This window comes from Medicago sativa, chromosome 8, assembly GCF_051527215.1.
Source record: "Medicago sativa cultivar Bolivia chromosome 8, Bolivia_mono, whole genome shotgun sequence".
NCBI classification, from domain to species: domain Eukaryota; kingdom Viridiplantae; phylum Streptophyta; class Magnoliopsida; order Fabales; family Fabaceae; genus Medicago; species Medicago sativa.
This window is the reverse complement of record NC_140756.1, coordinates 32752654-32780366: the sequence shown is the minus strand read 5'-3', so window position 1 is coordinate 32780366 and position 27713 is coordinate 32752654. Positions and strand designations below refer to the sequence as shown.

The window sequence follows — 27713 nt, the reverse complement described above, 5'->3', positions numbered from 1 at the left end:
GTGGTGGCCGGGGTTTGAACCCCAAACCTTGCATATTTTATGCATTGTCCATATCAATTGAGCTAAGCTCACGAGGACACGCGTAGGTTGATTGACATAAAGCAAAGTGGTTCCTTGTTTAATTAATGTGTAATAAAATGGGAAAACATAATTATTTTAGCAAACAAAAGATATAATACGTTAAATTATTTATGAATACTCAATTAATATGTATATGATTTATCATTAATTTAATAAATTTATGAATACTAAATTATATTTACCAAAGTAGATGAGTATTTTTTTTGTCTAACCGGCCATTAATTTTGTGAAACAATACCTTTGTATCAAACAATGACGTATGCATTTCAAATTATTCAAATAAGATTGGGTTGCATCTTGTGACAAACAAATGGACATCTTGTTTCGTTGCCATTAAATGAACATTGCAACCTTCCAAACCATCCAAGCAAAAATGAAAGAGGCATGGACAAGTTTGAAATCATTCATTCACATATAAATTTTTTAATAGTAAAATGGTTACAACTATATGAAGTATATATTCTTCATTTCTATTTCAATTACTTGTTACAAAAAATATTGTTAGTGCTCATTGAGAAATATAATTTTACTTTTATTGGAATTAGAAATTATTTACTTTTTTTGTGAAATTAGAAATTATTTACTTTTAAGGAGATACAATTAGACATATATTATTTTAAGGAAATTATTTACTTTTATTGGAGGTTCCATCACTTTTGCTGCAGGTTTGGTTGATGAAGGGAGAAGGTTTTTTGCTTTCATGCGGGAATATGAGATTAAGCCTGTCGTGGGTGGAACATTATAATTGCATCATTGATCTTCTTGGAGCGTACTAAGTGTTCCGACTATATAACTGCCGAACGCATCACAAAGAAGACGATTGAATCGGAGCCTAACTTCCATTTGAGTTATGTTCTGGTTGGTAACATTTATTCGTGAACATATATTCATGAACATGTCTTGTTTGGATCTTATTTTAGAAAATCTTTTACTGTGACACAATAACATTATTGTGGTCTCGTCGTTAATGTGAAATAGATCAAGAGAATTGGCAGCCAAGACTATGTCTCATTGACAAATTCATATATTTGAATTATAGATTCTGGTAAATGGAAAGAGTCCATTTCCAAACACAATATAAAGTTAGCCAAAATGTTACACAATCAGGTATGTATAATTATGATATCTATTTGAATATGTATATGTGTGTGTGTGAAAATTTTTATTCAACTTTGACTGCAAATAGTGTATGAACGTAATGTCGACCATCAAGCCATGTTAGAGATCCAAAATTGTATCCACCGCGAGCCTTGTTTCCTGAGAATGAGACTTTATAGGTAATTCTTTGAACACTCTCTGAAAACACAAGTTTGTTGGGGATGACCTTAACAACCAATCCTTCAGGTGCATGCACCTTTGCAACATATGTGGCATTAAATGTTCCCACATTAGTAACTGTTCTTGTGATCACTTTTGCATTCTGATTCCTTTTTAGTGTTCCTATAGAGATTGATGGGTAGTTGATGTTTGATATAAGGTCTGGAGAGGTCCTTGGGCAAGTGACATTGGTCTTCGACACTGACCATATGATTTTTTTTGAATAGCCATAATAACAAAGGAATCTGATGTAGTCTTCTAGGTTTGTTTCAAAGACTAATCCAGGGTTGAGAGCTTTGAGTGGATTAATTTCTCCAACTCCCATTTCATGTGGGTTGGCAAAGTAATTTGAGCTATTGGTCACTGGCTTCCTCATGTTATCGTAGGTTGTAGCTGAAGAATGACATAACAATGTAAGTATATAAAACATCGATACAAACACGAACATCCGACACGAAAATGACATGTCGAGATCTATAATAATTTGAGAAAATAGAGGTGACTGAATGTAAACATGTGTCAGTGCCCAAAATTGACATGTGTAGGACATTAGACACGCTTTCAATATGAAGTGTTGGTGCTACATTAGTTAAAAGATTAGAAAAAGGTATTAGTATAGAAATACCTGTTGTCATTAATGCTGATTTGATCATGGAAGGAGTCCATCTTCCATGTACTGATTTGATGAATGCTGCAGCCCCTGTCACATGTGGGCAAGCCATAGATGTACCAGATTTTATGCCAAATAAGGATGGCTTTTTCCCAATCGGAACACTTCCTGGCTCATCACTGTTGGGAATCATCGCAGCCAAAATGGCAACTCCTGGAGCCATGACATCAGGCTTGACAATAGATTAGCGAAAATAGTCAGTTCACTGTTCTTAAGATCCTTGCGCAACTATTGATACTTGGATAAATAAATGAAATGCATGTTGGAACACATAGTAGAAAATTACCTTGAGAATGTTTTCTGTTAGGCTTGAAGGGCCTCTAGATGAGAATGATGCAACAATTGGTGCAGGCCTATATCTAGGAACTTCTGTTGTTGGAAGAATTGTAGCAGTTGGTTTCCTGTAACAGAAAAATGACAGACTGAGCATATAACTAGTATATAATTTTTCTGCTTTCCAACCAAGGCAAACATAATAAATTACTTTTTATAAATTAATTTATTTTATTATTATTTTTCTTCAAATATAACTGTTTAATTTAGATAATCACTGAAATAAAATGGCATTTAGCATTCAAATAGTTTAAATTTTGGTACAAGGAAGTATAGGTTTGGAAGTGTTTGGCTCTTTGCAACTACAGATCTGGATTCCCCAGATTTGAAAAAAGACACAGTTACGCGCATTAACAAATGTGTTAGTCATTAACTGGGGAATCCAGGTCCACGCAACTACATCCTGACTGCATTTGTCCACAATTTTGTGTCATTTCAATAACCACAGCATAACTGTTTCTGCAATTGTGATTGCAACCTAAAAATTGTCAATGCATTTCACATTTACCGTCATTGTTAGACTAACTTCATACTTGGTAGAGTTTATGTAAATATTGATAATGCTTACTTGGTAGAGTTTATGTACTGAAAGATCTGTTGCCCTTCAAGATTTCCAATCTCTGTGAAGGGAAATGCACCTGCATCAAATGAAACATCTTTGTTGTTCTCGCTGACGAATATCATCCCCATGGCCCTTGCATCTTGTACCACTAGCTTCTTGATTTTCCTTGAAATATTCGGATCATCGTCAACACAGACAACTATTCTGCCTGCTATTTTGTTATAATCTAGTGATCCAGGATAACAGTTCCTGCAGTTCATAGAACACTTAGTATACTTTTCTTATGTAGGGATTTTCAATGCCCAACAGTTGTTGTTAACTAGTATCAGAACTCCTTATATTCGTGTGTAATCACAACATACTATTGCTTAATACACATACTAGTAGTATCAAAACTATTAAATTTTACTGAATCTCATTTGAATTGGCCTAATGAAACTCCATACCAAGAGAAAATGATCAATAATAAGGTACCTAGCTTCTGATGTTGGCGCGAATTCAGCAGCAACTTCCTCTCCAAAGGCAATAGAATGCATCGTTGAGCGTGTAAGGTTTGAGAAGTTAATGCCAGCACCCTGACAACACAAACAAAGAGAAAGTTGATTTAATATTTAGAACATGAAAAAGATAAGCAGTAAGCTATGTAGCAACAAGACATCAGACACAAACGTATCAGATGCTGACACGGACATTATTTTCTTAAATTATCGTATCGACATGTCTATGTCATTGTCGTGTCTAGTGTCTATGCTTCATAGGTAGTTAGGTCTGCGATATTTCTTTTGGCTTGGAAGCTATTGAGATCAAGAAACTTACTTGGAAAATTTTTCCATTTCCAAGGACAATAGTTGACTGAAAGTTCCTATCAATATTAGAAGCTGCAACTGTAAATATCCATGGTGCTGTGTTCACAACAGTGGAAGGATCAGGACCATCATTCCCAGCCGAACACACAACCATGACCCCCCTTAGTTCTGCATGAAATGCTCCAATGGCTATTGGATCATTCAAATAATCTGATTGCATCAGTGAGCTAAGTCCAATAGATATTGAGATTATATCTACTCCATCCTTGATAGCATCATCCATAGCCTTTAGGATGGTGGAACCTGAACAACCTTCTTCTGAACATGTCTTATAGGCAGCAATCCTAGTTGAAGCTGAACCGCCTCTTGCTGTTCCTTTTGCTAAACCATAATAACTTGCATTGTTGACAACCACACCAGCTGCTGTTGATGCAGTGTGAGTTCCATGTCCAACAGAATCTCTTGGTGAACCTTTGGCTCCTCCAATATGAGTCTTGTTGCTACCAAATGTATCTTGTGTATTATAGTATCTTGCACCTATCAATTTCCTGTATTTATTTTTTAAGAGATTTAAATGTAGCATATAATATGTACTTTATGATGAATATTTTTCATTTGACATATCTAATCTTTCAATGTTTGTCATTTTTACAACATTTGTAAGAAAGCAGATAATCACCTGTTGCAATTAGATTTCTTGAAATCATGACCCTCCATGCAAATTCCTTTCCATCTTGAAGGGATTATTCCTATACCCTCATCTCTGAAACTAGGTGACTCTGGCCATATTCCTTTGTGCAGAACAAAGATAGGCATTATATAATTGAATAATATTCAAACAAATTGTTTACAATATTGAACAGGAAAAATCAAGTAAGGTCTTGTTGATCATATTTTATACTATGAAGAATTCAGGATGATTTTACACTGAAGTAAGAACACTGATACCGCTGCATGCATATTTACACTTAGACTCTAATTTTGTCACATATTCTATGTGTGAGCATATGTGGTGTACACACATGACATCAGATGCCTAACAAGCTTTATCAATTTTAGGACTTTTTGTTGATTTTACCATTAACTTTGTTTTCCCTTTCATTAATTTCTTAACCTGCCACCCCTTCCCCAGTCACTACAAGAAAATCCTGTATTTCCTACAAAATTTTCCTACAAAATTACCTACGACACGTTTACCGAGGAATTACCGACGAAATTTTCGTAGGAACGCATCTGCCAGTCAAAGAGGGTCCCATATACACAGAAAAGCGGTGTGTGGCAGCTTGTGAATAGCTGGATTTACCTAGGAAATATTTTGTAGGAAAGCAGCGGACCCACATGGAGAATAACATTTAAAAAATGGTACGTGGCAACTTGTGAATGGCTGGATTTACCTAGGAAATATTTTGTAGGAAAGCGGGGGACCCACAAGGACAATAACGTTTAAAAAATTGTACGTGGCAACTTGTGAATGGTGGATTTACCTAGGAAATGTTTCGTAGGAAAGCAGCGGACCCACATGCAAAATAACGTTTAAAAAGTGTACGTCTCTTGAAGAGATCCGTTGTTGTTACCGTTGGCAGCATGTGTATATATATGTGCTTCTGCATTCTACCTCACAATACCAATTCCAACTATTTTCCTTACCATTTTCTTCACTTAATTCTCAATCAAATTTTCTTAATATCACTCAAATTTTATTCTTCATTATTTACACTATTTTTCATCATTTTACTATCATTGTTGAAGTTTCTAGCACAGGTTATTATTGTTATTTTTTATAATTGATTTCAATTTTATGTGTTTGAATCTATATATTTTTAATGTAGTTATTAAAATAAGTTACGTTTTTTTTTTATAGTTTTGTTGGTTCCGATCGATTTTGAGGTTGGTGGTGTTGTTCGTTGCTGTTGATTTTGCTGCCTCCAATTAATTCGTCGACTTATTATGAGGTTGGTATATTTCTAACTTAGTTTAAATAATTGCTACAATGGTATGATATTAGTAATAAATATTAGTTATTAGAAAAATAGTTAGTGAAATTATATTGTAAATAAAAATGTTATTGGGCTTTTTGTATAAAAAAAATGTTAGTTGGATTAACTTCATCAAAAAAATATTTAGTGGGATTAAATTTAAATTTCAACTTATTAGTGTTTCTTTCAAAACAAAAAAAACTTATTAGTGTTAGAGAGTATAATAAAAAAGGTGTTATCTTGTAGAAAAACTTGTAGTTTAATTAGTTAAAATAGTTATTAGAAAAATATAAAAATAAATATTAGTTCTTAGAAATAAATATTAGTTATTACAAAAATAGTTAGTAAAATTATATTGTAATAAAATTATATTGTTAATTTAGTTATTAAAATATGTTGCATTATTTTTTGTAGTCGGATTAACTTCATCAAAAAAATATTTAGTGGGATTGAATTAAATTTCAAATTAGTGTTTCTTTAAAAAAAAAACTTATTAGTGTTAGAGAGTATAATAAAAAAGTGTTATCTTGTAGAAAAACTTGTAGTTTAATTAGTTAAGATAGTTATTAGAAAAATAGAAAAATTAATATTAGTTATTATATATAAATATTAGTTATTAGAAAAATAGTTAGTAAAATTCTATTGTAATAAAATTATATTATTTATATATTGTTAATTTAGTTAGTAAAATATGTTGCATTATTTTTTGTAGTTTCCTTGCTTTGGATCCATTTTGAGGTTGGTGTTGTTGCTGGCTGGTTGTTGCTTTATTTTTTTTGCATCCACTTGTTCATTGGCTTGTTATTTGAGGTTAGTATCTTTTATTTATTTAAAATTAACTCAATGGATTAGTAATAAAAATATTAGTTATTAGAAACATAGTTAGTAAAATTACATTGTAGTAAATATGTTATTTAGATAAAATTTGTTTTACTTAAAAAAAATGTAGTTAGTAAAAATGTTACCGTAGTTCTTAAAAAAAAAGGTTAAGTTAGTAAAAAAATATGTATAATAAAGTTTGTTAGAAAAATAATGTAAATTAGTAAAAAAAATTATGAAGTTAATTAATATGACATATGTGAATTATTTTGTGGGAATTAGTTTTGGTGTCCGCGCTTAACATTTATTTGTGGTTCGTAAGTTGTATATGCGCGCAATTTATTTCATACAAATTTTAGAAAATGTGATATAGGTTACAAAATGTTATATATTTTAGTCATAAAATATAAAATATTATATAATTTTTATGCGATACCATGTTTATTTTGTACAAATTTCTAAGTATTTAGGTGATTAGAAAAAAATTGTTATTTATATTAGAAAAATATTTACGTATAAAAAATGGAACTAATTTGAGTCAACTGCAGTGACGCGAAAAATGGACCAACATATTTTCCATCGTAGTTGGATGTACGATAGAAAATATCCGGGGAAAAGGAAACTTAAGGCGGCTTTTGTGGATGGAGTTCGTGATTTTGTTGCTTACGCCATGGCGCAAGATGCCTTTCAATTGGAGGGAGGGATAAGATGTCCGTGTGTTAAATGTACGTGTAGGTTGATTCGGAGCCCAAAAGATGTTCTAAACCATTTAAAGGACCTTGATGCTTATAAATATCACATTGTTAGTTAAATTATTAAAGCTTGCTGCTGCCCAGAAAATGCTGTCCTGTTCTGTTCTGTTTGCCGGCGTTTTTTGTTGGTTGGTGCCTTTCATTTTTGAGATTGTAGCTATCAACACTTTTTGTTTGTGGCTTGCTTACTGCTGCTGTGTCTGTGTTTTTTTCCTTCCTGGTTATGACTTTATTGTTTATTACTTTTCTTTATAGGCAGCTTATCGCACGAATGCAGCGGAGTTTTTGGAGGAGAATCTTGAGATTCCATCATATCCAGAAATTCCCTTCCCCATTAAACTTCAATTATGGGCAAAGGCTGCAGAAAAAGGAAGACTGGATGGAGGAAAAGGAAGAAAGGGTAGAATGTACGGTCTTGGGCCGTTAGCCGGCAATGTGGTACATGGAGATTTGTTCTATGTTCCTCCTCCACCAGAGTCCTCATCTCGTTCTAGGGATCTGCCTCTTGAGATGCAAGCAATGATACAACGAATGAACCAAGAGTTGCAATCTCAAAAGGAGGCATTTGCAAAGAAAGAAGAATCGGAGAATGAGTTAAGGGAATTGCTGGCCAAACAAGCAGATGAAATGAGAAAACTCAAAAGGATGGTTACGAAAAGGATGGGTGGCATGAAGAGTAGGAAAACATCGGAATCATCGTCGCCATCGAGTCAATCATCACCATCGGTTCAAGAAGACCGATCACATGACGACGATGAAAACGTTGATGATGATGATGAGGACGACGAGCGGGATGATGATCATAGCGAGTAATTTTTATTCTTGTTGTGTATTTTGGTGTTGTTTTTAGCAGGTTTTTTGGTTAGGGGCTGATTTGGGGCACTTTTGGGGTTGTTTTAGGTGGTTTGCAGTGGTACATCACCACTGTCAAAGAAAATTCAGGTTGCCTCACCACTGTTAAAGATAATTTTAGTTGCCTTAATGAATTTTATGTAATTATTATCAACATTATAGAAACAAATTCTCAAAAAAATTTGGGTGTTTTTGAAATTTTGGCGCACTTTATTTATTTGTTTTTTTTTAATTTGAATTTGTTCTGAAATTTTGGCGCCATTTTCATTTCAAATTGAAAATTTGGATTTAATTTAATGTTTTTCAATTATTAATGTTTCCTAGGAAACTTTCGTCGGAAAGTGTGGGGTAGCCTGCAAAATGCTTTCCTACCAAAATTTCGTCGGAAAGCATGTGGCAGTTTTGGCAGTCTGCAGAGTGCTTTCCTACAAAACTTTCCTAGGTAAATTCCTCGGAAAGCATGTGTCAGTTTTGGCAGTCTGCAGAGTGCTTTCCTACAAAACTTTCCTAGGTAAATTCCTCGGAAACAACATTTCCTCGGAAAACTTGTAGGAATAGATCTAAAATTTCCTACAACTTATTTCCTCGGTAATCCCTAGGAAAACAATGTTTTCCTACGAAATAGGCTTGTTTTCCGAGGAATTTTTCCCTAGGAAATCAAGTGTTTTCTTGTAGTGAGTATCACTTATTTTGTAATTTCTATGTAAGCAATGAGATGGAAGTAACATGATGGAGGGTGGAAGTAGTGTAAGATAGGAAGAGTGTGATGGATTGAGAATGTTAAAAAGTAGCTAAAGGACAAAAGCCACAAAAGTAGTTTGAAAAATTTCTTAATTGTTTCAACCCAATCGTTCTTTCATATAAGTTTCATAAATGCTACTATTATAAAAAATGAATTACTACATTTTCACACATTAACTGCATGATAGTACTCAATAATCACTACTGGATTGATATTATTGAAATTTATATTGACTTCACTGAACTATATATTATACTATCACATCCTTTTGCCACCTATAGTTCTATAAACTTCACTGAACTATATTTTTTTTTTTTTGGGTACAATTTTCACTTTATTATTATCCTTTTGTCACCTATAGTTCTATAAACTTCAATGAACTATATATTTTTTTTTTGTTACAATTTTCACTTTATTATTATTTATAGTATAGTACTACTCCCTCCGGTCCTTATTATAAGAAACAATTGACTTTTTAGGTTCATTGAATAATTAATGTATCTTGTTATAAATATAGACTACATACATCACTTATACAATGAACAGAAAAAGTCAATTATTTTTTATAACAAAGACCGGAGGGAGTATTTGTTAAAATGGATAAATGAAAAGGAAGGACAAGAGACAATGATGGAATTTAAATGCACCTCAACCTTTCCTTTAATTATTTTAACTTTCCAAACTCATCATATCATCACTAGAGAAACACCTAATTTAAGAACCCAGCCTCGGATCATGTGTCTTATTTTTAAAAGTAAAGAAATACTCACTTCTTTTAATGAATAAAAATATCCTTACTTGTCACACTAGGGGAGCCAATGTGATGTAATATGCCAAGATGCTTGTAAATGATTCAATCGGCATAAAGTGCTATGGAAGTCGAGTAGTTACTACATTGTTTTCTCTCAAAATGAAAAATCATGTGGGTGGCAATCATAACAGCTGGTTGTGGGCCACATTGCCACAATTAATTTCCATTTACACAATAGATATGGGAAATTGCTAAAAAACCCTTTGATTTATCGAAACATATCTTTCGATGGAACAAATTTATCAGAAAATATGTTTCGATTGGATTCTTTTTTTATCAAAAACCATCCTTCGATCGACTATTTTCAATATTTAAGTAAGATGAGAGACCATAGAGCAACATTAGTAGAGATGATATTGACGCTTCAACCGTCAATAGGGAGTGTTTTTGCTTTTGTTTAGTTTTCCTTGTTTCAGGTTGGTTTTAGTTTGGTGTTTTTGTTTTATTTTCGGGAGTACCTCTGGTACACCGAGTTTGGGGCCTGTTTAGCCCTATTGGGTTTGTACTTTGTTTCTTATCTTTGTACTATTTGGGACTTGCTCCCTCTTTTCATAGTTATATTATTATTTTGCCATTCAAAAAAAAAAAAAACCGTCAATAGGGAGTGAACGAGTTTGGGGCCTGTTTAGCCCTATTGGGTTTGTACTTTGTTTCTTATCTTTGTACTATTTGGGACTTGCTCCCTCTTTTCATAGTTATATTATTATTTTGCCATTCAAAAAAAAAAAAAAACCGTCAATAGGGAGTGAACAACAGTGAGTATCCAAAAAAAGGTGTAGTATGTTATGACAAATCTATTTCACATGACAACGCTATATGTTATTAAATTTGTTTTTTATGTGTATCCCTTCTCTTATTTGCTATTACAATTTATTCAAAAAAAAAAAAAAATTAAAAAACTGTGTTTTGCTAAATCATGTGTTATATTGTAACAAAAATCAAAATGGTTATATCTACTTTACTTATTTAATGTGTGACACTCTCTAGCAGCACAGAGTACTTGCTCTTAGATTAGTATAATTTTTTTACTTAATTCATAGGTAGAAATAGTGTTGTATATTCTTTTTCTTTTTTAGTTCATCGCTACACACAAAGTTTATTGTATCTTATTAAAGATTGACCTTTTCATGAAAAAAAAGGCTGACCTTGAAGTCAACAAATATGCATCAATTTTTTTTTATTGTAAAAATTTCATCTATATTTAGATTTAAGTAAGAGAATAAAAAATATTCATATTTTATAGTTTCAAATATAAATAAGTTTTTTTCTTCCCTTTTTTACTTTATTTAATAAGATCATTTCTAAGATGCACCCCAATTATTATTATAAGGTTTATTTTTGAACAATTCTTTCATTAGCATGGAACATACTCCTGTGAAAGACATTTTGTGTCAATCTTTAATAAGATACAATTATGCGGTTATGATTTTTACATATTTTTTACTTATAATTTTAAAACAAAACTTCTTTTTGTAGGTTTCTTAAACAGTGTACTTATGTCGCACGTGTTATCATGATCCAATAAATATTTATATTTTGTTTATGACTTACCGGTGTCAATGAGACCAATGATTATATCATTTGATGAATGTTGGTGAGTGATGGCATTGCTGGCAGGAGGCTTCATTCCCAAATCTGAATCTAAGAAATCCCAAGACCTCGTTGTATGTAATTCAAGCATTGGATCTGGGAACACTGACACCACCCCATCGTGGCCTGTTTACCAATCACAAACTATTAGTTACCTCAAAAGGAGACAATAACATCACTTTCATCAAATTAATATAACTGTCCATGGATAAGGGAAAATGTTCCATAAAATAATTTCTTCACTACAATCTCAATCACTTATTTATCTCTATCTTATCTCACACGGTAAAAGTAATTACTTTTGGAGGGATTGGACATTGGAAATATTTACTAGTTTTGAGATATATGTGAAAGGGGCAGAGTTCAAACTCTAAATACCTCATTTATTCATTTTATTTTATGATATGAATTTTTAATCACTAGATTATTTGATAAAATAATAATTTTTCTGGTCTCAAATACGTATTTTTTTTTATATATAATAATATTATTAGAGGGATATTCATGGGCATATATAGTACAATTCTTTATAGGGGATTCAGACAAATAATATACACTATTCTATTGATTGAAATTTATATCATGTGCTCTGATTAAATTTTTGCGAGATCCATAGGATTGAAAGGGATCAAATTTTAAAACAATGAGATGTGCATGAATTTCAACCACTTAGAAAATGTATTGAAAAGAATGTTTTTCGTCAAGCAAAGTAGATATACAAAGTTTAAATTTTTCTCAATACATCAACTTTCTTTGATTTTTTTTTTCTTCTTATATTTGATACCGAAGTAGTAGATAACATTATGTGTAAAGTAAAATCTAACTACTCACAATTAATGTGTAAATATTTCTTTAATATGATTAAACGATTCGACCTCGAGTGTAAATAATTTTGTTGATTAAAGTGCACCCTATTGTTTTATTTAATTTTTGACAAATGATGTTGATCGCTTGTCCTTTACATCTTTGTGAACATAATTAAGGTTGGTAAATAAAGTTTTTTTGGGCAAAATAACTATAGATAATTAGACATAATAATTCACTTTCAATCTCTTTATTAATTACTAATCTAGACAGACTGTGCTTCAAGCAAAGAATCAATATAATGAAAGTGACACTCTTTTGTCTTTGTTATGTGTTTATATAAAAAAATCTCACATTATTTGAAAATTGAGGTAGTTTATAAAACAACAATCACACTTCTTTTACATAAGACAAAACTATGAGGGCCGACACAAGATCAAAAGCAGACAATAATTTAGACGGTGATTCGGAACATTGGTGCACCAAATAGAGGTTGAATCTTTAACGTACGCTCAAGGACTGACATGCCCTTTGGCCCCCGACTAAGGGGCTACGTACTGTTCCGATACATAAAAAAAGTTTCACATTGCTAAAGAATGTAGTAAGGGTAGTTTATAAAACGACATCCACACTCTTCGACTCAACAAACGTCTTTTACAAAGAATAAAACGGTGAAGTTTACATAAGTCACAAAACGTACAATATCTAAAAATGACGATATTTAGTTTTTTTGGAGTACCAAAATGACAATATTGCCTTCTCAGCAAAACAGTATAGTAGGAAAAGTCAAAGAAACATGGAAGTTAGGAATTATCAAAAAGAGACAAAAAGGAAAGAGAGACTATAGTAGAGAAGATCAAATACCAGACAATGCAGAAGCTTCACTCTGTGTAAGCATGGCAGAAAATCCACTAAAAGCATGATTGTAATGGTGAATAAGTTTTATCCTCTCACTTTCTTCACTGAAAAAAAAAAAAAAGAAAAGAAAAAAAGCATTTTCATTTCATAAGTTCAATTTATTTAAATATTGATTATGATTTATAGATAAAAAAAAAATCAATGGTATATATAAAAATTAATGAAGACATTGATGATGTATTAACCTTGGAATGATTGATGAGAGTAACTCAATATGAACTGATTCTGGTATTTGGCCATCTACACCATTAATGTTGTTTCCCATATAAACAACATAAGGCTACATAAAATTAATAACAGAAACTATAATTTGGTCACTTTATCATATAACAAAATAAAATGGTAAGACAGAAATAAAGTGTAATATGTACCTTAGTAATTTGATCTGCAATTGTTGTGTTGCAAATAAGAAGAGAAACAAGGAGGAGAAGAAGAAATTGGAGGCTCTTCATTGAAGATGAGGTGTGAATTATTGCTAGTGAAGAGAATTTCCCATGAGATTGTTGATTTTATAGGCATGTGAGAGCATCTTTGTTAATTCTTTAGCTTGCTCCTTTGTATGAGAGTATGATTGTATATAACTACGGTTACTACTACTGCTACTATTTTATTATTATTCTCTCTGGCATTAATCATTTATAGTAACTGATACTGCTTCTAGAAAAAGGTTAGTCAATATTGATTTTTTGGACACATTTACTCATTATTGCTTGTCAAAATTAATAGAAAACACTAGAGTGAAAAAGGAAGAAAGAGTAGAAATACAATGAGAGTTTAAGAGAAAAAATACCATTTCTCTTAAATCAATGTAGTAAAATTAGGTATAATACTCCCTCCGGTTCACTATTATAAGTAAAAATCAACTTTTTAGGTTCATTCATCACATGATGTATTTGGTCAATAATATATATCAAATACATCATTTAATGAATAAACTTAAAAAGTTGATTTTTGCTTATAATTGTGACTGGAGGGAGTACACAATTTGCATATTATGACATCACTGACATGGTATATTGTACTTGTATTGAGTGTAAATATTTGTCTGTTTTATGTTGCCATCTTTAGAAAGAGAAAAAAGCTCATCAAAGTTTGAAAATAATTAGAACGCATAAATTTTAGGTAATTTTATGGGAAATGCTAACGGGTAGTTTCAGAACACTTTTTAAGTATCATAATTAGTTCTTTAAAAAAAAAAGTATCATAATTAGTAGTAAGTTTTTTTTTAAAGGTGTGTACTTAATGTATCGAAAATTGAAATATTTGATTTTTTTAAGAAATACCTCCGGTCCTTAATATAAGAAGAAAAACCAAAAAACGTCAAAACCAATAGACTCATTAATTAGTGTAACTTTTTGAATATTTTTACAAATATACCCTCATAAAAAATTGTGTAGCACTAAATACACTTACTAATATTAAAAAGACAAACACTAAATAAGGGGTAGAAAAGTCTTTTAAGCAATAACTACACCTTAAAAGTTGTGATATTTTCTTATAAATAGGACCAACATTTTTTTTGAAAATTTTCTTAAATATAGGACCGGAGGGAGTAATTACTTTATTTATAATTCTTAAAAAATGTCATGGGGACACTCGTTAACAAGACCCTAATTCTATTTGGTCACTCTTAATCCATAACTGTTGCATCAGTCAATTTTTTTTCCTAATAACCATACAAAATTTTTCCTTACATAGGAACAAAACAAATTAGTAATAATTTTGAAGCAGTCACCAAAAATAGATCAAAGTGCATTGGGATGTGTGTCTTGAAGAGTGTATTTCTAACATTATTCTTTATATTGCTTTTGTGAGTTTTTTATTTATTATTTCATATTAATTAAACTTTTTCGTTTAATACATTATTCTTAAATCAAAGAACAATCACATATAACATGCAAATGCAAAGATTAATTCTATGAAATAATTGATAACTATTTTCAAAAAACATTTTTCATACACTTGGAAAAGACCCAAATATATCGCAATATGTTGTACTCCCTCCGGTCCTTAATATAAGAGAAGATTCTTTTTTTAGGTTCATTGAATAAATGATGTATTTAGTCTATATTGTAGTCCAAATACATTAATTATTCAATGAACCTAAAAAAAGATTCTTCTCTTATACTCCCTCCGGTCACTATTATAAGCAAATTTCTACTTTTTAGATTCATTCAATAAATGATGTATGTGATCTACAATATAGACCACATACATCATTTATTGAATGAACTTAAAAAGTCAAAATTTGCTTATAATAGTGACCGGAGGGAGTATTAAGGACCGGAGGGAGTACCATGTTAGTAGTGTGTTAGTACATTTATGCATACTATAGCCAATAAGTTTTAATTGTCAATTACTTACCCGAATTCTTGTCAAAAAGAATGGAAAAGTGGGATTCTAGTTACCTGTGTTGATGCCCTCTCTTTAATAAGATAAGATGGTATGAGTGAAATAAACTAAAGCAGATCATATGCTTGAAACGCAAGTAAATTAGTCTCTTTTTGTGCAAAAGAACTAAGAAAGAATTGTTGCATACTTCCATAGCCATGTGTAATTTTCTCATTTGATTCTTTCCATTCCCTTTCTCTCATTCCCATTAATTTCTTAACCTTCAAGCATTTCTTCTTCTTTGTTATAGGTTCTTACTTGGGCTCTTTGGCCAATTAGTGACGTCTATAGACTCTATATAGGGGCACCCTTAACAATGTGTTGAGTACACACAATAAGTTACTATAGAACTTTTCATATAATTACTCGATTTCAATACACAAGTGAAGTGACCTTTGTGTGCATATTGTGATATAAAGCCTTCAAGTTGAATACTTATTGTCGGTCTTAAAAAACTTATGTATCACAAGAGTTTATGTTGTTAATCAAATTATTTTTTATGTGAATTATACGTCTTTATGATTAAAGTTAAACTTTTTATGGTCTCACAATTTATGATATGCCTCAAAAAAATTAACTTGATATAATTAAATAACTTAAAAAGACTATATGATGTAGTTTGCGAAAACTTTTTATTTTATTTTATTTTTTTTCCTAAAAAACTTTTTTATTCTTGATAACTCGGAACTTTGAGGTTTTTAGAATTTTAGAAATAAACTCAATTTTCCAGAACTCCATTTAATCTTCTAGCTAGTTTATCTATTTAGATTTAGAAAATATTTCATCTTATAAATTTTTCTTAATTATTCTCTTATTTTTAAATATCAATTACTGTGTTGTCAAAAAAATAAAATCTAACTATTGATCAACTACGCATAAGGAAAAAAAAACTATTGATAAACTAATTTTGACTATTACTTTTTTCACCTTACTCATTTCTCGTGCGCCCTATTTTTCTCTCGAAAATGCCTTGAAATTTTCAGATTTTAAAATCCAAACTGGGTTTTTCCTTTGTTACGAGGTGGAAACAAAAGAGTTTTTCACGAATTCGGATTTTATAATCCGAAAACCTCAAAAAAAATAGGGCGCGTTTCCTTGTTTTTTTTCGGATTATAGAATACGAACACCCTTTTTTTTTTTTATAATTTGAACTGTATCAGCATAAATTATGAGTCTGTTTGTAACATTGATAAACAATTTACGGACCATATTAATCTTCCTAACTTTCATCATTCTGTTTTAGGTCATTGTTAGTTGTTATTATTCAAAAATCCGGTTTTCGAGCTACTTTATCAGATTGCTCTGAAACTTCCTTAGAAAATCAGGAAAAAAAATCAAGGATCAAGACTGTTGTAGAAGGACTTCTTATGGGACTCCGCCCCTCAAATTTCAAAATTAAATCGTTTAGACCCATATTTTTTATTCTTTCATATTCTCAGAAAAACCCGAAAAAATTTGCATTAGTTTTATTTGATATTTTGAATTTTTTTGGTGGGATTTTTATAATTTTATTTGACAGATTTTTATCATTTTTTACTTTGTTTTTTGGTTGTTTTTAAAAGCCAAATTCAAAACTCCTAAAATGGGAGAGATTCTGATTGCTGCTTATACGCATATTTCGTATTATAAAATTCAAACTTAATTTGGATGTTTTCGGATTTTATAATCTGAAACCCCATGGACATTTTTGAAACTTTTATAGGGCGTGCGAGAATAGCATAGGGTGGTAAAAGTAATTTCCATTAATTTTTTACAAGTTTTTTCTAAGGCCCACAAGAAATTGGGGCAGCGTTTTGGGTTTAACCAAGTCAAGTCCTTTCATTGCTTATGACAGACCCCCCAAAAAATGCTTAGTATGTGTTTGAATTAGCTTTTTGCAAGGCAAATATCACGACGTCCCGGCGCAAGTTTGACATGAAAATTCTGAAGCTACAAAAGCAAGCTTTTGTAAAAATGTGAAAACTTACCATGATTTTATAAAAAAAGCACCGCTAAACCAAACAAGCTCTTAAACCATTCGGTTCCTAGTTACCGAGCGGCAATATGTGTAGTTTTAACATTTACGATCGATACCTCTCGAAGTTCATTTTTTAGGATAGAGAGATATTGAGGGGCCAGAAAAAAAAACTCTCTTGACTGATATCCTTTATTTTATTGGCAAGTTCCTTCATTTTTTTTATGATTTTGTAGACTTATGCTAAGTTGTTTTTTGTTCAAAAATTCTTGGGTTAAAAAATCATACACTAAAAAGTGGTTAAATACATTTTGAGGAACTGTAAGAGAAACTATTAGGAACGATTTAGAGGTTAATGATCGAAATATGGTTTATGATCGAACATAATGACATAATTTGATCCATGTAGCCGACCTTAGTGGGATATGGTTTGTTGTTGTTGCTGTTGTTATAGTTTTCTTCATGTTCAGATGAAGACAATATCTTCTTTTACTTCTTAACTGTTTGTGATATTTTATTTGTGAACTGCTTCATTTGTATCAGAAAATGTTATTGTTTTAGTGCTCATATTTGCATTCCATAGCTGATAGTTGATAATCAAATCAAACATCTACAAATTACATCTTGCAAATTTAACTTGGCTGGCACTATTGTAATACTTCTATAAGAAAAACGCTAGTAATGTCAATCCAAATTTACAATATTTGTAATTGAAAGTCCATTGACAATATGGAAGAACAAAGGTTGGAAGCTTTGTTAAAAATACAAGCATGTTATTGTTGGCTCATTAAATGTAACAAGCCCTTTCACATACACAACATAAAGTAATGCAAAAAAAAAAAACACAATTAGACCATTTTATTCAACTCATTGGCTGTGCATTCACATATTTATTCAACTTGGACTGCAAATACCGTGTGAACATAATGTCGACGATCAAGCCATGTTAGAGACCCAAAATTGTATCCACCGCGAGCCTTGTTTCCCGAGAACGAGACTTTATAGGTAATTCTTTGAACACTCTCTGAAAACACAAGTTTTTTGGGGATGACCTTAACAACCAATCCTTCAGGTGCATGTACCTTTGCAACATATGTAGCATTAAGGGATCCAACATTGGTAACTGTTCTTGTGATCACTTTTGGTTTTTGTTTCCTTTTAAGTTTTTCTATAGAGATTGATGGGTAATTGATGTTGGTTATAAGACTTTTTGAGGCCCTTGGGCATGTGACATTAGTCTTAGACATTTTTCTTATGTCTTTGTTGGAATAGCCAAAGTAACAAAGGAATTTAATGTAGTCTTTCACATTTGTTTCAAAGACTAAACCAGGGTTGAGAGCTTTGAGTGGATTAATTTCTCCAACTCCCATTTCATGTGGGTTGGAAATGTAGTTTGAGCTATTTGTCACCGGCTTCCTCATGTTATTATAGGTTGTAGCTGAAAAGATGAAAGAACAAAACAACATAAGTATCAATCCTCTATTATGTAGCACCGACACTTCAGATTGAAGGCATGTCTGACACAGAAACATGTGTTTACATTCAACAATTTCATTTTCTCAAATTACTGTTGGTGTCGAAGTGTCAGTGCTTTATTGATCCTCTCTTTCTCCCTTGTATATGATGCACTAATAGAAGCATAAACACTAGACACGACAATGGCACTGTCACCGGCGATAATTTAAGGGAATATAAATCATTGCATATAACCACATGTGTTGCTGTCTGGCCGGCACATACATGCCTCTAATCTGAGGTGTCGGTGATACATTAAAAGATTAGAAAAAGGTTTTAGTCTATGATTACCTGTTGTCATTAATGCTGATTTGATCATTGAAGGACTCCATCCTCCATGTACTGATTTGATGAATGCTGCAGCACCCGACACATGTGGGCAAGCCATAGATGTACCAGATTTTAAGCCAAACATCGATGGCTTTTTACCAATTGGAACATTTTCTTTTTCAGGAATGAAAGCAGCCAATATCGAAACTCCTGGAGCCATGACATCCGGCTTAACAATAGATTCAGCGAAAAACAGTGAGTACATTTTCTAAAGACGCTTCTTTAATTCTTGTTAATTTATTGATGAAATGAACTGCAAATAGGAACACATGTTATAAAAATACCTTGAGAATGTTTTCAGTAAGGCTTGAAGGACCTCTTGATGAGAAAGATGCAACAATCGGTGCAGGCCTGTATCTAGAAACTTCTGTTGTTGGAAGAATTGTCGCAGTTGGTTTCCTGTAACAGAACATGATAGGTTGAGCATATCTATGGTATATTATTTTTCAACTGTTTCCAATCAACTTATAGATAGAATGATAATAATTTTAACCATTTTATTTACTTATATTATTCTTCCTTTATACAAAGATGTTCACCTTTTAGGCTTTAGCATTCAATAAGTGTTTTAAACTGTGACGGCAATCATGCGATTTTAGAAGTCTTTGCAACTGCATCTTGACCACAAAATATTGTAATTGCAATCATGATTGTAACTTAAAACCTTGTTTATGCATTTAACATTTTATGCGATTATTTGTTTTTATGCAAATGATGATGGTACTTACTTGGTAGATTTTATGTACTTAAGGATTTGAAGGCCTTCAAGATTGCCAACTTCTGTGAAGGGAAATTGACCTGCATCAAAGGGAGGATCTATGTGTTCATTCTCAATGAGTATCATCCCCACGGCTCCCGCATCTTGTAAAATTAGCTTCTTCATTTTGCGTGTAAGATTTTGATCATCGTTAGCACAAATAACAATCTTTCCTGCAACTTTTTTGTTATCTAGTGATCCAGGATAACAGTTCCTGCATTTTAGAGACATTTTCACACTTTTCTTACTGCTTCTGTCAACTAGTATCAGAGGCTTAATATAACTATGTGTGTATGTATATATGTTGCTTGTGTTGATGACATAAAACTAATTGGTATATATTTTATATACTACTAGTATTTACCAACAACAACAAAAACAATATTGAATTTGAATATATATCTCATTAGAGTTGAGCTATGAAATGATAACTAAGTTATTTTAGGCTTAAAAAAGGATGACAGTAACACGATAAGAACAATCAGTATCACAATTATGTACCTAGCTTCCGATTTTGTTGCTTTTTTGGCAGCAACGTCCTCTCCAAAAACAAGAGAAAACATCGTTGAGCGAGTAAGGTTTGAGAAGTTAATGCCAACACCCTGACAACACAAACAAACGGAAAATTGAATTAATTTTAGATCAAATGCGTGTCTAATATCCAACACGTGTAAGTATCCGACAATTATGTTTTCTTCAATTAATATCGGTGTCTACATATCAGTGTCTAGTGTTTGTGCTTGTGTTCGTACTTCATACATAGTTAGGTCTATCGTCATTCTTTTGGCTTGGAGATCAAGAAACTTACTTTAAAAGCTTTCCCGTTTCCAAGGACAACGGTTGACTGGAAATTCCTATCGATATTAGAAGCTGCAACTGTAAATATCCATGGCGCTGTGTTGGCAACACTGTAATGATCGGGACCATCATTCCCAGCTGAACACACAACCATCACACCCCTTTGTTCTGCATGAAATGCTCCAATAGCTATTGGATCACTCAAATATTCCGATAGAAATTCTGAGCTAAATCCCATAGAGATCGAGATTATATCTACTCCATCCTTGATAGCATCATCAATAGCCTTCAATAGAGTGCCACCAGAGCAAGCTTCTCCTGAACATGCTTTATAGGCAGCAATCCTAGCAGAAGGTGAACCACCTCTTGCTGTTCCTTTTGCTAAACCATAGTAACTAGCATTTTTAACAATGACACCAGCTGCAGTTGATGCAGTGTGGGTTCCATGTCCATTAAAATCTCTTGGGGAACCTTTGGGATCTTTTTTGTTATAGTATCTTGCTCCTATCAATTTTCTGCAGTAGTTTTAAGTTTTAATTTTAAATGTAACATATAATCAATTACGAATTTTGTCAAATCCAAAATATAGAAAGAGTTAGCAATAGATGTGAGCTTCTGGTCTTGCTAATGAATCCAAATAGGGTAACAGTCAAGGAATTGAAAAATGGAAATTACTACACTGTTCCTAAGGAATCTTGACCTGTTGCAATTAGATTTCTTGAAATCATGGCTCTCCATGCAAACTCCTTTCCATCTTGATGGAATTTTCCCTATACCCTCATCTTTGAAACTTGGTGACTCTGGCCATATCCCTTGATGCAGAACAGAAATAACATAACACAATTCAATAATATTCAAGCAAATTGTTCATAATATGGAAGAAAATTGTTGCTGCACATTAAGTCTACATTCTGATAACATTTGACATTATTGAATGCTCAACATGGATTCATTCTTTAGAAGAATAATGCTACATACACACTTCAATTCACTTTAGTTTTGTCATATTGGGAGGCCAAGAACCAAGGGATAAAGTCCTGTGCAACCCGTCGATCTGGGATTAGTCTCATAGTCGGTCTAAAGAGCCTGAAACTATGGTGATACTTTAATGTACTCGTCGTAGTGTCAAAGACTCTAGTTACAATGTATTTCAAAATAAATAACAAACACCCAACAAATTGTATCTCTAACTAGGTGGCTACAACTTAACATTATCTTACAATGTTTTCTAGAGAAAGTTTGTGCCAGTGTATGGATTCTTTGGTAGCTGGGGATTATTTGAGAAAGCAAAGTTAATTTTATTTATTCATTAGCATTATTATAAGGAATAGTGGTTGCTTTTTCTCACATCACTAGCTCACTCTAGCTGCTATCTTGACTCATGCATGTTTCACTTTATACTTTATTCTGCATAAATACATACTTGCTAAAGTAAACCTATATTATATAATATACCATTGAAAACAAAAATAATATCAAGATAAGCCAATAATATTAATTGAAGGTATCTGAGTTGGCATAAAGTTGCATGGGAATAGTGTAATAGTTTTTGCATGTTTTCTCTCAGTTAGCATAAAAGTATTTAGGTAGATTATATCCAAAATTTATTCATCATACAAATGCAGTGTGCATTATAACAAAACAAATATTCATGTCAGAGTGAAGTCAAAAATTGTTCTGGTTAAGTAACATGCAACCAAAAAAAAAAGTAACATGCAACGATAAAGAAGGTAATATTTATATTTTCCTTTTAGCACTAGTAATACTTTTACTATAAAATTAAGTGTTTTGGCTTTATTAAGTAAGAAATTTGGACTTTTTATTTGTTCACACACGTATAAAGGAAAAGGTAGAAAAAATAACAATTAAATAATTATTAATTTTCTAATGATTATAACATGTTCACTTTTTTGTGTTTGTGATTAAATAGAGGGTCCAAATTCTTGTGTTCACCCAAGAATTATTCCTTTAGATCACATCCTATCTTTGACAAGTGTCTTTGCATTTCTTTTTATTTAATATTGTAAAGTAAAAGTGTATTTATGGATTAAATTAATATAGTAAAAGTGTATTTAACAAATAATGGATAGAGAAATTGCAAATATATAAGTGTTGTTGACAAAAATTAAATTAATTCTTTGTGAAAAACCGACAAATGAAAAGTAATGAATAGAGTATATTTTGTTTATGACGTACCAGTGTCTATAACACCAATAATGATATCATTTGATGAGTGTTGGTGATTAAGAATATTGCCATGAGGCCTCATTCCCAAATCTGACTCTAAGAAATCCCAAGACCTGGTTGTATGCAATTGAAGAATTGGATCTTCGAACATTGACACCACACCATCATTGCCTGTTTACAAACCATACAACATTGATAGTCATCATCAAAGGGACAGTACTAATACTATCATAAAAGTCATTTAATGGCCCTTAATCCAATTTAGTTACAACATAAAAAAGTTTAGGTGAATCTAGTCTAAGTCACTCATGATTAGAGATAGTCTCAACACTCAAATATTGGTCAGTACTCCGATATCAAATATAATTAAAAACGGAAATGATAGATCTAGCGAAAAGCAAATTCGTGAACAGTTCACGAATGTGTTGGCAAATTAATGGCTATTAGATTTCAGTTTTATTTGACTGCTTAGTAAAAAAAAATAAAAAATAAGAACCTCACCTCCATATTTTGCGGCCAGCAAACATTTTAATAGGTTGGAATTCAATTCGGGACTCTCTCACTATAAAATCCTTAGGGATATCTAGCAATGTTCAATTAAAAATTGATAAAAAAAAATTAATGTTTTTGATCTAAAATTTGAATTAGATAAGTACATCAACTTTGTTTGACCAATCTTAGGAATATTCAATGAATTACATAACAAGGTTGAGGAGATATTCAATCTCAATACTTTGGAAGTAATTCATCATGTCATGCAGGTAGCCCGAAGCCTAGCCTGATACACAGTCTTAATCCTGATGAGCTAAAGAATCTAATTACAATTTATCGTTTAATTTTAGAAAATTGTTCTTTAGACCTCTTGGATTGTTCGTACCTTAAAAACTCCAAAATACCCCCAATCTCCGGTCAATCCTAGCATATGATGGTGTTCCATTTTCTACCGTAGTAATTATGGGCTGATCGACATAATTATAAAACACCATCAAGCGATATGATTAGGGGTTAGAATCTGAAGAGGGTATTTTGGAGTTTTTGAGGAGCCCAGTCCATTTTGTCTTTTTTTTTTTTTTTTTTGAGAGAAGTCCATTTTGTCTATAAGCTCTACCACTTAGAGTGAAATTACAAACTGGAAATTACCCTTCACCTTTTAAAATTGTTCATTCCCTTTATCCAGTGGGAGTTAACTCACGTTCGGTATTTTTCAGCGATAGTTAACTCACAGTGACGCTTTTTAAATCGGTTCAATCACTTTTTAAATCGTGTCAACCAATCTTAAAAGTGTCAATGGAAGCTAACTCACGCTGAAAAGTGCACAACGTGAGTTAATTCCTTTGGTTAAATGGAATGAACAATTTCGAAAGGGAGAAGAGCAATTTTCAACTTTGTATATTTTATTTTTAAACCCACAAATACTAATTTTATGTTTAGTTTCAAATTTGTAACTAAAATACTAATTTTTATCAAAACGATATATACTTCTTTATACGTCTTTATTTTCACATTTCCTTCTTATTTGTTCATTTTTTTTCTTCTCATAAATATGTTTTTTATTTTGAAAGAATAAATATAGTACTTTTTTTTATTTAAACAACCATTTCCTTCCAACAATACTTTTTGTTGCTCTTGTACATCTTTTGATTTTTTTTTTTTATGATAATCTTTTTGAACAATAATATAGTTTAGGTTGTCAAGCAAAATTATTAATTTATATGCAGAGGAGTAAATGATCACTTCACACGAAAACAAAAACAAGCAGAAAAGAAGTTAAAAAAGTTAGGCATTTGAAGATAGCAAAGGTGTAGGCTATATATGTTAAGATTCATAGGATTTAGTGTGTTAATTAGGATTACAAGTTAGTTAGTGGAGTTTGAAGTTAGTTACACAATAGGTTAGTCCAATAAGTCCTATAAATATGGACTAGTTTGTACACATTTTCTATCTTTTGATCCGAATGTTTCTCTGATAATCTTTTCTCAATCAAAACCTTATGGCTCTTTTTCGTTCTAATTCTCCGAATTCTCATAAACTCAACAATATAACTGAGAAGATGAAATACCAGATAATGCAGAAGCTTCACTTTGTGTAAGCATGGCAGAGAATCCATTAAAGGCATGACTATAATGGTGGATAAGTGCTATCCTCTCACTTTCTTCACTGCGAAAATTGAAAAAAGAGAAGAACGTTTTCCATTAGGTAAAAAAATTTCAATTAATCTAAATATAATTATTATGTATTTATTTTCTTTGATAGGAAAATGTTAGTTAAGGGTTATGTTAGATTTTAGGGATCAAATTTTGAATATGCTTATATCTTCATTGGTGTCCCTTAGCTCAAAAACAAAGTTGAATATTTATTTTTTGAAAATTTGGTATGATCCATGAACTGACTAATCTAAGGGGACCAATCTCATCGTCCACTTGCGAACTAAGTTGAATATTACTTGGACATATTGAAAAAAAAAATGAATGAATTAAACTATATGAATATAGTGATGGTAGTGACTAGTGAGAAACCTTGGAATGATTGATGATAGTAACTCAAGATGAACTGATTCTGGTATTTGGCCATCTATATCAATGTTATTTGGTGATGAATTTCCCATATAAACAACATAAGGCTACACAAAATAGGAGAAGCTTTGGTGATTTTTGTCATAAAAAATAATTAAAAATAAAGACATAGGGGAAGTGTGTGTAATATGAACCTTAGCAATTTGATCTGAAATTGCTTTACTACTACTAAATATAAGAGAAGCTAGAAAGAGGAGATGAAGGAATTGCAAAAGCCACTCCATTTGAAAATGATGTATCAATTGCTTCTAATGAATAGAGTTGCTCATGCAATCGTCCATTTATAGGCTAAGTGTGTGTATTTTTTTCTTAATAAAATAAGAAGGTTGTTGAAGCATGAAACATGTGATGGCATCTTTGTTCATTCTTTTTGGTCCACCACTTATGTTAAACTAATGTTAGTCTCAAGTAGAATTTATTGAAGCAATACTTTAGAAACCAATACTTAGTATTCTTTGTTGAAGCATGAAAGTCTAAGTATTGAAAGAATTCATTGTTACTAAGTATACTAGACTTTTTCAATACTTGAGACTAAGCTAAATTGTCTCATTCATTGTTACCAATCGCTAAATGAATTCTACAAAGAATTCATTGAAAGAATCTTTGTTGAAGCATGAAAGTCTAAGTATACTAGACTTTTTCAATACTTGAGACTAAGTATTTGTTACCAATACTTTAGAAACCAATACTTAGTATTCTTTGTTGAAGCATGAAAGTCTAAGTATTGAAAGAATTCATTGTTACTAAGTATACTAGACTTTTTCAATACTTGAGACTAAGCTAAATTGTCTCATTCATTGTTACCAATCGCTAAATGAATTCTACAAAGAATTCATTGAAAGAATCTTTGTTGAAGCATGAAAGTCTAAGTATACTAGACTTTGTCAATACTTGAGACTAAGTATTTGTTACCAATACTTTAGAAACCAATACTTAGTATTCTTTCTTGAAGCATGAAACATGTGATGGCATTATCAATCGCTACAAATACTAAGTATTGGTAACAAAGTTGTTTAATATTAAATTATGGAAATTATAAACTAAAATATGTAACTTTTTCAAACCTATAAAACATCCAAAAAAAAAAAAAAAAAAACAACATCGTCATTCATCAACTTGCAAGTCTCGTATCCTTCAAAACTTCGATTTTTATTTTTTTACAAAAAATTAAATATTTTGTCTCATCATTATAATCAAAGAATTGAAAAGAAAGTTTATAAAATATTAATTATTTCTTGTATTTCTTTCTTATTGTAAATTTTTTCTTAACAAAAATACTAACATTTGTGCGTAGATAAGAAACCTTCGTTATTTTGTAGCAGTAACTAAAAAATACAGATGGTTGTGGTGGATTTTTTTTGTCATTTGTTATTGAAATACTATGTTTGTACCGTTGTGCATGCCAGTAGCAAAATAAAAATATAAATTTTGCATGCCAGTGAATTAGTTGTATATGTTAATTCAAATGGTTATATTGATGTTGTACCAAAAAAAAAAAAAATGGTTATATTGATGTAGTTGTTTTGAGCACCCGTTTTCTTATGAAAAAGAAAGAAAAAGTGAGATTCTATTACCTGTCCATGCAGATGCTCTCTCTTTATTTTGAGATTAGATGTATTAATTAATGAAATAAAGCAAATCTTGTGCTTGAAATGCAAGTATATTTGTCTCTGTTTGTGCTAAAGAGCGGGGAAGGAGAATTCTATATATCCATATGTGCAATTATGTACTTTGTTTGCTAATTTCATTCGGTCCTATGCATTAGTATTTTTTTTAAGGGTCTTGTTAACCAGTGTCCTAAGGGCAATGGTTAAGGATTTCATTAATGTACTTTTTTCTTAGCAATAATTACACCATTTTTCAATGTAAACTTATTTATTTTAGTACTTTAACCAATGCCCCAAGGGCAATGGTTAGCATTCTCCTTCTTTTAATAGTAAATAAATAGTTTAGTTTAACGAGCTTTGGTCTCATTAGGTCAAAGAAAGTCTCAAGATTTTTAAAGAATACTTATAAAAAAAAAAAATGAAAACTCAGTCTCCGACCCAAGAGCCGTTTATTTCTAAAAATACTTAAATATATTTTATCTACGAAATTCTTATATCAACAACGAGATTTAAACATATACCCTTAGAAAATATGAGAAGAGCTATTCTAACCATTCAATGTGTATAT

General features: G+C 31.5%; 2 protein-coding genes and 2 long non-coding RNA genes across 4 annotated transcripts; 2 read left to right on the top strand and 2 right to left on the bottom strand.

Moving 5' to 3' along the window:
• The first annotated feature begins 405 nt into the window (after nt 1-405).
• On the top strand, nt 406-3376 carry LOC146898544 (uncharacterized). The gene is made up of 2 exons (XR_015021435.1): nt 406-534; nt 747-3376. It is a non-coding gene; the product is annotated as an uncharacterized LOC146898544 (long non-coding RNA).
• Nucleotides 1070-13513, bottom strand: LOC146898542 (CO(2)-response secreted protease-like). Its single transcript, XM_085732496.1, has 11 exons — nt 13405-13513; nt 13219-13313; nt 12980-13077; nt 11273-11437; nt 4449-4560; nt 3780-4317; nt 3438-3538; nt 2970-3212; nt 2355-2469; nt 2024-2240; nt 1070-1791 (listed from the first exon to the last, which is right to left on the bottom strand). Exons 1-11 carry the CDS (start codon nt 13483-13485, stop codon nt 1244-1246), a joined length of 2313 nt encoding a protein of 770 aa, XP_085588622.1. The 5' UTR covers nt 13486-13513; the 3' UTR covers nt 1070-1243.
• Nucleotides 5401-8366, top strand: LOC146898543 (uncharacterized). The gene is made up of 5 exons (XR_015021434.1): nt 5401-5530; nt 5631-5721; nt 6458-6555; nt 7113-7444; nt 7572-8366. It is a non-coding gene; the product is annotated as an uncharacterized LOC146898543 (long non-coding RNA).
• Nucleotides 13514-18081: 4568 nt separating the features above from the next.
• On the bottom strand, nt 18082-25791 carry LOC146898541 (CO(2)-response secreted protease-like). Its single transcript, XM_085732495.1, has 11 exons — nt 25673-25791; nt 25482-25585; nt 25025-25122; nt 22975-23136; nt 21479-21590; nt 20789-21293; nt 20482-20582; nt 19952-20194; nt 19508-19622; nt 19185-19392; nt 18082-18816 (listed from the first exon to the last, which is right to left on the bottom strand). Exons 1-11 carry the CDS (start codon nt 25760-25762, stop codon nt 18269-18271), a joined length of 2286 nt encoding a protein of 761 aa, XP_085588621.1. The 5' UTR covers nt 25763-25791; the 3' UTR covers nt 18082-18268.
• Between the last annotated feature and the right edge of the window lie 1922 nt (nt 25792-27713).

Excerpts from the sequence above, each read along its gene's own strand:
- LOC146898542 (XM_085732496.1), bottom strand. The coding sequence starts at position 13,485 with ATGAAGAGCCTCCAATTTCTTCTTCTCCTCCTTGTTTCTCTTCTTATT. Across the intron at positions 4,318-4,448 it reads AAGAAATCTAATTGCAACAG|GAAATTGATAGGTGCAAGAT; the intron begins GTGATTATCTGC and ends AAATAAATACAG. Across the intron at positions 3,213-3,437 it reads GCGCCAACATCAGAAGCTAG|GAACTGTTATCCTGGATCAC; the intron begins GTACCTTATTAT and ends TATGAACTGCAG.
- LOC146898541 (XM_085732495.1), bottom strand. The coding sequence starts at position 25,762 with ATGGAGTGGCTTTTGCAATTCCTTCATCTCCTCTTTCTAGCTTCTCTT. Across the intron at positions 25,586-25,672 it reads TTTCAGATCAAATTGCTAAG|CCTTATGTTGTTTATATGGG; the intron begins GTTCATATTACA and ends TATTTTGTGTAG. Across the intron at positions 21,294-21,478 it reads AAGAAATCTAATTGCAACAG|AAAATTGATAGGAGCAAGAT; the intron begins GTCAAGATTCCT and ends AAACTACTGCAG.